Source organism: Trichechus manatus, unplaced genomic scaffold, assembly GCF_000243295.1.
Source record: "Trichechus manatus latirostris isolate Lorelei unplaced genomic scaffold, TriManLat1.0 scaffold00040, whole genome shotgun sequence".
Lineage (NCBI taxonomy): Eukaryota > Metazoa > Chordata > Mammalia > Sirenia > Trichechidae > Trichechus > Trichechus manatus.
The window spans coordinates 15,054,165-15,062,912 of NW_004443976.1; the positions used below are offsets into that span (position 1 = coordinate 15,054,165).

At 51.6% G+C, this 8,748-nt stretch overlaps 1 protein-coding gene across 4 annotated transcripts in view; it reads right to left on the reverse strand.

The window, feature by feature from the left end:
• The window catches only part of SLC13A5 (solute carrier family 13 member 5), a 31,253-nt gene extending 23,221 nt beyond the window's left edge, over window positions 1-8,032 (reverse strand). For 3 of the 4 annotated variants that reach the window (XM_004376116.1, XM_004376113.1, XM_004376114.2), the window contains exons 1-3: window positions 7,849-8,032; window positions 1,219-1,347; window positions 833-969 (exon numbers count right to left, since the gene is read on the reverse strand). In XM_004376116.1, the coding sequence (XP_004376173.1) occupies window positions 833-969; window positions 1,219-1,347; window positions 7,849-7,950 (368 nt within the window). In that variant the 5' untranslated portion in view covers window positions 7,951-8,032. The remainder of the gene's footprint in view (window positions 1-832; window positions 970-1,218; window positions 1,348-7,848) is intronic. The other variant, XM_004376115.2, reaches the window with a different exon arrangement.
• Window positions 8,033-8,748: the final 716 nt, after the last annotated feature.

The window sequence follows — 8,748 nt, forward strand, 5'->3', positions numbered from 1 at the left end:
CGGATGCACTATCATTTAGGAAGTAGAAAGATTCATCCTGAGTTCCCAATTAGAGGGGCACACCTGGGGGTATGTGCCCATCAGACAGACCATGAGTAAATCATTTAAGCTCTCTCTGCCACAATCCCTTGTCTATAAACTTTGTGTGGTGGTAGTTAAGAGCTAGGCTGCTAACCAAAATGTCAGCGGTTCAAATCCACCAGTCGCTCCTTGGAAACCCTATGGGGCAGTTCTACACTGTTCTATAGGGTTGCTATGAGTCGGAATTGACTTGATGGCAAAGAGTAATTATGATTATATTGACTCCATTTGTTGGTTGGAAGTGACCCACGTGCTGATTGGTGGAGGAAGGAAGTGGATTAAAAAGGTATGAGTGACGAGAGGGAGGATGAAATAAGAAGCTTCTTTTCAGGTGAAATGGATGTCTCAGCTTTGGAAGATGACCTTTTTGCTTTCCCTTGAGCTGAGGAGATGAGTCACCTCTGGCCTGCCTTCCCCACATTTCCCCTATCAGGCATGGCTTGATCTAGCCTCCAAGCCCCCCTCCACCACCCACCTTGTTCCCTATGGAATCCTGAAGCCCCCTCCCCAGAAATCTTCCTAACATGCAGGGAACCTCACTGACCTGCCCCCTTACCCACTGCTGCTCACCACGTGCCAGCTACCACTGCCCATGCATCTGGTCTCCCCACCCAGGGGCCAGCCTGCCAAGACCAGGTAAGCCCTTGGCCAGCTCTTGCCTGTGGGTGGCCTGCTCTGTCACACCCCACCCCACCCCCCAGCCCTGGGGCCCACGCAGAGCCACGCGGCAAGAGAGAGAAGGCGTAATTACTGTGCGGGCTTGGCCCCCACCCAGAGGAGCGTGCGCAGTGCGATCCTCTTGTGCAGGTTCCAGTGCTCCACAGCCACTGCCACGATAAGGCCGCCCAGGAACAGCATGTTGGTGTCCTTCATGTACTGGACACACACCTGGAGAGACACACACTGCTCGGGCCTAGGGCCACTCAAGTCCCCAGAGACAGGCTGGAGGGCCCGATGCTGCCTTCAAGGACAGCTCAGAGTGGGGCTAGAGGCTCAGGTGGCATGCCTCCCTGCAGGGAGAACCCACAGAGGGGGCCTATCTGGACACGCCCAGGCCCAGGCCGTGTGGAGAGAGGGGCTCTGGAGACAGCCAGTGGGAGGACCAGCAAGCTGCCAGGATTCCCTGGGTCTGCTCACCTCCTTGGAGTCCAGAATCTTGAAGAGGGGGAAAAGCAAGGCAGGCATGAGGGCAGTGACGGCCAGGGGGATGACTTCTGTGCACCAGTAAACGGCCATGAGGATGATGACGTATGCACACCTGACAAACTGAAGAGATAGCCCTGAGGCCTCAGCACACGGCTGCCCCTGGCTGCCCCCGTTCCCCGGCAGCAGCACGCACGGGGAGGCGATTAGCATGGATGGTCAGAACAGCGTGAGTCCTCAGAGAGAACCCTCTCAGGGCCACCAGCTTTCCACCCCTTGTCAGCACAGCTTTCCAGGTTTGGGGCAGTGAGGAGGGCACAGGACCTGTTGTCCGAAACTCCTGCCCCTGCCTCGCAGCCATGTGATCCTGGACAAGTCCTTTCATCTTTTCAAGCTTGGGTTCCTCACCTCAAAAAATAAAATAATAACAGGAAAAGAAAGAGGAAGAGGAGGAAGAGGCAAAGGAGGAAGAAGAATTAAAAGCATTTGGAAAGTAAGTGCAATTCTTCTCCACTTTGCAAATCAAGTGCAGTTTTCTCCATGTTCTTTCAATCCTACTTCCTTTCCTCGACATTCTATCATAAGCATTTTTCGTATGGCTACAGACGATCATTTTTAAAGCTGCAAATATTCCATCACTTTGACCAATCTTCTCCTTTGTCCTCCTGCAATTGACTAAATGTTGTTCTTTCTTTTCTGCCATTAAAATGATCTGTGATCACCCTACTAATTCAGCTCATCTATTTTAAAATCAGTCCTTAGCAGAGACTCCCAAAAGTAGATCCTTGAACTCCAGATAAAACCTATTGCCGCTGAGTCGAATTCTGACTCATAGTGACCCTATAGAACAGAGCAGAACTGCCCCATAGGGTTTCCAAGGCTGTAAATCTTTACGGAAGCAGATTGCCACATCTTTCTCCCAAGTAGATGCTGGTGGGTTCAAACCATCAACCTATTGGTTAGCAGCTGAGTGCTTAACCACTGTGCCACCAGGGCTCCTGACCTCCCGATACCTATTCCAAGTTGCTTTCTCGAAGGGCCACTTCAACTTTCCCTGCTCTCAGAAATGTACATGTCAACCAGTTCATCCAGAGCTTGCCAGCATTAAGTGTTCTCATTTTTTTTTTAATTATTATTACAATTTAGAAGACGGCACTTGGTGTTTTCATTAGCACCTCTCTAATTACAAGGGTCTCTGTTATTTAATTTTGTGTGAACTACGTATTCACATCTGTTAGCCAGTGGGGTCTTGGTGGAAGAAAGGAGTGGAAAGAGTTGGGCTTCGAAGTCAGACAGACCTGGGTCCAGGTGCCAGCCTTCGCTGCTCTGACCCCTCCTCACTGTGGGGCTTCGGGTGAGTAATGTCATCTCTTGGGGCCCCAGGCTTGTCACCTATTAAAATGTGGATAAAGATAGCTACCTCTCTGGGCTGTTTTATGTTTTATCAATATTTTTATAATCATTAATATCCCAGACTTTGCCCTCTCCCTCACTACACAGCCCTCCACAGTTAAATCAGTCACCAAAACCTATAGATTCTACCCCCCGCCTTAAATCTCTGGCCTCCCCTTGCCCCCTTCATCCCCGTGGCCACTGCCTCAGTTCAGGCCCCATCATCTCCCGCCTGGATCCCTGCAGCTGTCCCCTAATTTGATCTCCTTACAGCCATCAATCCACACTCCTCCTCCCTCTTTGCAAATCTGATTGCATCACCCCCTGGTTTAAAAGCCTCTCATTGTCTTCAGGATAAAACCCAGGTGACTTAGCGTGACTTACAAGCCCCTCAGTGTTGCAGCAGGCCCTGCAGACTCCTCCAGCCCCATCTCCTTTCCTGTTCATACCCCAAGGTCCAGCTACCCCAAAGCACTGCAGTATCCGCGGCATGATGCTCTCACTCTCACACCCTCCTTCTCTCACACACCACTCCCTTGCCTGGAATAAGTTTTCAGCCTTCAGCTTAGCATTCTTGCTCGGACACCTTCCCTGACCCCCAGCACAGTGTGGGTTGTGCCCTTCTTCTGAGTATCCCCCCAGGACTTAGCACACTGTATTGTAATTGTTTCCTTAACTGTCTCCCCCACCGAACAGTGAGCAACGCAAGGGCAAAAACAGTGTTTGCAGAGTCACTCTGTCCTCAGCACCCAGCACAGCCCTAGCACTTGGGAGATGCTCAGCAAATGCTTACTAAAGGAATGGGCGGATCACATAGCCTTTACATGAGCAGACCTGTGACCAAACTGCTGAAAAAATCTGTACACTATCACTGTTTAGCATCACCCCAAAGAACATGTATTGCATGCATAAAACATTGCAGGAAAATTAGAAAGTCTTCATGGGTTGTGTTAACATTGTCACTGTTTATCATCACCCAAAAGAGCACTATTATATGCGTAAAACAGTGCAGGAAGATTAGAAAGCCTTTGTGGGTTATGTTATGGGTCAGAAAAATTAAATCTTTCCTTGGCATCCCATGAATGCCCCAGCACACCTCCCTACTGTCTAAAGCAGGGTTTCTCCACCCCGGCAGTATTGACACTTTGCGCCAGATGATTCTTTCTTGTGGGGGCTGTCCTGTGCATGATAGGGTGTTTAATGCTAGTAGCACTGTCTTGAGTTGACAATAAAAAAAGTCTCCAGACTTTACCAAATGCCCTGGGGCTGCGGGGGGTGGGGGTGGACTCCCACTGATGGCGAGCCAGAACAGCAGTGTGGCCAGAAGCCCAGGTTGACACCCGACAGACTGATTCATGCTCACTGTCTGCTGTTGTCTGGTCTCCAGAGGTCACTGACTTCTCTGGGTCTTGGTGTTGGTTGTGTACCAAGGGGGGCAGAAGATGGGAGTGATCCCCTCCAGGGACATGCACTAAGGGATACATTGTTCTGTTGTTGTTAGGTGCCGTTGAGTTGGTTCCGACTCATAGCGACCCTATGTAGGACAGTGGAACACTGCCCCATCCCATGCCATCCTCACAGTCCTTGCTATGTTTGAGCCCATTGTTGCAGCCACGGTGTCAGTCCATCTCGTTGAGGGTCTTCCTCTTTCTTGCTGACCCTCTACTTTACCAAGGGGATACACTGTAGAGTATTTAAAAACAATAAGAAAATTGTCTGAAAATCAGTCTGCTTCTTTTTACCATCTGTGCTGGCAGTTCTAAACAATGTCTTTGATTAAAATACTTCTCCCATTTGTGACACACCATTCCCAGCCCTGAACCCTCCCCCTTGTTCCATGTTCTCATCTGTAAATTGAGGATTTAAGAGTACCCACCACCTGTCTGTCAGTTGTCTGTCCTGCGGTGGCTTGCTTGTTGCTATGATGCTGCAAGTTCTGCCACCAGTATTTCAAATACTAGTAGTGTCACCCATGATAGACAGGTTTCAGTGGAGCTTCCAGACTAAGACAGACTAGGAAGAAAGGCCTGGTGATCTACTTTTGAAAATTAGCTAATGAACACCTTATGGATCACAACACAATATTTCCCAGTTACCAACGATCATGAAGATGGTAGAGGACCAGCCAATGTTTCATTCTGTCGTACATAAGGTTGCCATGAGATAGAGCTGATCTGACAGCAACTAATAACAACAACTCTTAGTTTATGGCGCGCAGAAAGTGCTCAGTAACTTTTTTTTTAATCATCTAAGCTTAGAAACAGTAGGGCTACTTTAAAGGTGACAGGTGTAATCCATTTTCACTGCACAGTATCTGGAGTTGCCAAACACAACCATTAGAAAAGAAAATAAGACACACTGCTAACTCTGCCCCTCTCACCTCCATACCACTATGAAGAAGCCCAGGAGGCAACCCGCCCCTGAATAATACCAGTCAGTAAACATGACCCTCCCTAGTCTAGAACGTTCCCACAGTGTTAGTGGAGAGAGCAGAATATAGGAAGGGAGAGGTTAGAAAAGCCTGGGGTGGTGGGGTGGGGTGGGAGGGGGAAGTGATGGTAATTCTGGAGAATGTGGTGAATTCTACCTGCAAGACAAGCCTAGTTCCTTGTGGTTAAGGTCAGAGTACTTCCCTGCAGTGGAGAATGTGACAAGATTAAAAAAAAAAAGCTGAGATGAAAGCGGACAATGGGATTTAGTTCAGCATCCAGCACAGTGCCTAGCAAGTGTGTCAAAATCCATCAGGTTTTCAATGGCCATTTTTCAGAAATAAATCCCCAGGCCTTTCTTCTGAGGCACTTCTGGGTGGACTTGAACCTCTAACCTGTCGATTAGCAGCTGCCTAGCACATAGTGGGGCTCAATAAATACATATTAAATGTATACTTGAATAAAAGCACAGTTCATTATTTACATATTTATTAATGCATAAGGGTGTCTATGACATATTGCTTAATGAATAAAGCAGGTAAGAGAATATGTTGTGTGTATGTGTGTGTATGGAGAGAGACAGACAGAAGAGATTGATTGATTTTTGGAAAGATGCCCATCAAAATGTTAATAAATCATGGAATTTGAGGGTATTTTCTTTTTCCCTTTGTAATGTACAGAATTGTTAGGACTTTTTTTTTCTTACAATTTTAATAAAATAAATGATACAATGGATATATCATTTATTTTCTTAAAAAGTGATTTAAAAAAGAGAGACGCAGAGAAAGGGCAGAAAAAGCAGAGCAGAGATGAGGCCAGGAAGGAAGCAAGGTGGAGGAGAGGAACAAAGGACGTCCTCCTGGAGAAGGGCTGGGGTTGGGGAAGGACAGCATGCCCACCAGTGGCCTCCCCAACCTGACAATTCTGCCCAGGGGACTAAGGTCCCTCTGGCTCCCCAGCTGCTCTGCCCCCTTGCCACATGCCTCTGGGCTTCCTTGCACAATGGTCTGGCTATGGACGGCAGGGGACAGGGAGCTCTTCAGTGGCGACCAAAACAGAGGCACAAAGGAAGAAAACAAGAAGGCAGAAGTCCGAGTTCCCAAAGGGAAAGCCCGTCCAGGCAGCTTTGGAACAACTTTAACTGGTGTCACCTCTTCCCTCTCCTGACCCTCACTCCCAAGGCAGGTTAATCACACACACACACACACACACACACACACACACACACACACACAGGTTGGGGTCCCAGCTCAGGGCCCACCTGTGTGCGTGGCAAGGTGGCAATACAGCCTCAGTCACACTCTCCTGGGGCAGGAAGGTCAACCAAGCTACTGTAATTATTCCAGGAAAAATACTCCCCCACTAGCAGAGCTAAAATCACAGCTCTCCTGCCTGGCTCCCTCCCACTGACGATAACAGCCCACATTCTCTTTCTAAAGGGGAAATATGGCCACTCACAGTTGGTGTGGCCACTGAAGAGCCACCTCAAGGGGATCTGTTGTCCTTGGACCATCCAGGGTCTGTGCTCAGCCAAGGGCTCCTCCCTGCCCGCCTACCCACTCTGGGAGCCAGGGTAATCCCTTTTAGCACCCCAAGCCTTAAAGTGTAAGAACCCAACTACCCTGCCCCATTATACAGATGAGACACTAAGGCCAGAGAACACAGGGGATTGACTAAAGTCACAAGGATGAGTGAATGGTGGAAGCCCAGTTCTCTTACAGGTTGGCTTCCCAGTGTGTTCCCCCCACCCTCCACCCCAGGACTGCCCCCAGCATTCCCTGAAGAGCTCCTCTGTTTCCTAATCCTGCCTGGGACAAGGGAGGGAGCAGGAGCCGGAGGTTTCCTGTCTGGGCTGAGAGTGAAAGGGCTGAAGAGGGAATGAAGAGGAAGGAGCAACCAGCCAACCACAAAAGGCTTCAAAGGGCTCGGGCTTCTGCCAAACAGGCTGCACACAGCCCAGTGCAGCCCGGGCCAGGGCGCCGGCCCCGCCCCCAGCCTGCGGCCAAGGCCATTCATTCTCTCGCTTCCTCCTTGGAGCACTAGGAGGCCAGGGCAGAGACACGACTTCCCTGCAACCCTGGGTCCTGCCACCCAAGGCGCGAGCTCTGGGAACGTCTCCCGCCTCCTGCCACAGCCACAGCGGGCAGCGAGCGAAGCAGGCCAACCCGACCTGCTCTTCAGCCAGGAGCAGAAATTTTGACTCAGCTGCAGCTTCCTGGATTTCAGGGCTGGAAATAAACTGGGCTCATGGATGGGAAACTGGGGCCCAAAGAAGAGCCAGAGAGTGTCAAAGACAGCCCTCAGTATCCACTTAGATGAGGATCTTTTCGCGTAGTTCCCTCACCTCGGAAGCCACCTAGAGCAGGAGGTCTCCACTCGCTAAGGGAAGAGAGACGAGAGAGAGAAGGAAGGACAAGCGCCCAGGCTCCCTGTCGACGCGGAGGGCATTTTCCTAGGGAAACGCCGTTGTGCACTTTGGGGAGATTCTATGTTGGGGGGCTGAGCCCCAGTCTGTGCACCCAAGATGTGTGCGCACTTCGAGGTTTCTGTGCTTGCCGGGACGGTTCCTGTGCCCTGAGATCAGTGATCCCCAAGGTTGGTGTGCCCTGGAATCTCCGTGCCCCTCGGGTTTCTTTGTGGAGCGCCTCCCATCCAGCATCTCGAGCTCGCAAGTGCGCGCGCCTCAGGGGAGCTGTGCCCTCCCACGAATCCGTGCGCGCCAGCTCAGTGCTCCCACGTTCGGTGCCCGCCGCTGGGCACCGGGCACCCGGGATCCACCAGGCTGCCCGGAGACGCAACTGACCTTGGCGGGCATCAGAATGATGAGTGGCAGCAGCAGTATCGGGGTGATGAACAATATCACGAAGGACTTGAACTTGGAGACATAGCTCAGCGTAGAGGCCATCGCAGGGGAGCGAGACTGGCAGGAGAGGCGAGTGAGGGGCAGCTGGAAGCTCGGAAAGCTTAAGAAGGGGCCCGCAGTCCCCGGGGATGGGGGGCGGCGATGACTCCGCCCCCCATCGTGGGGCCTCCCCTCCGCCCGGGGGCGGGGCCTCCTCCCGGGGTCGGTGGGGAACTCCTGCCCCCAATTCCGCCACCCGGCGGCGGCCGGAGGTGCCTGCGGACTCCAGCGCTTCCGACGGCCCCCTAGAGACGACCTGGGCCCCGATACCTCACGACCCTCCAAGTCCTCTCAGCTCTGCTCTGGGCAGTGACGCGTCCTGAGGCCGCCAAGAGGGGTGTGATCGGTTATTCATCCCGCGTGCTTAGGCATGCGGCGTTCTTACTGCACCCGCACCTGCTCTTTTTTGTAGGCTCGGAATGAGTGCCTGGGTGGCGCAAACGGTTACGTGCTGTGGCTACTAAGCAAAACCTGGCAACTGGAACCCACTCAGAGGCTCCTGAGAAGAAAGATCTAGCGATTTGCTTCGGAAAGGTCACACCTTGAAAACCTTATGGGGCTCAGTTCTACTCTGCAACACACGGGGCCACCATGAGTCGGAATGGACTAGATAGCACCGGTTTGATTTGTCTGTTGTTTGTTTTTATTTTGGAGGACTCCAGATAAGTCTCCACCGGCCTCTGGGTCTCTCTCAGATGACTCTCCCCTATCTCTCCCTCCTTTTCTCGTTACTTCAGTCCCTACCACCCGCCTCCCAGAGCGGGTCTCTCCCAGAGGCGGTGACCGCGCCCGGCGCCCTCC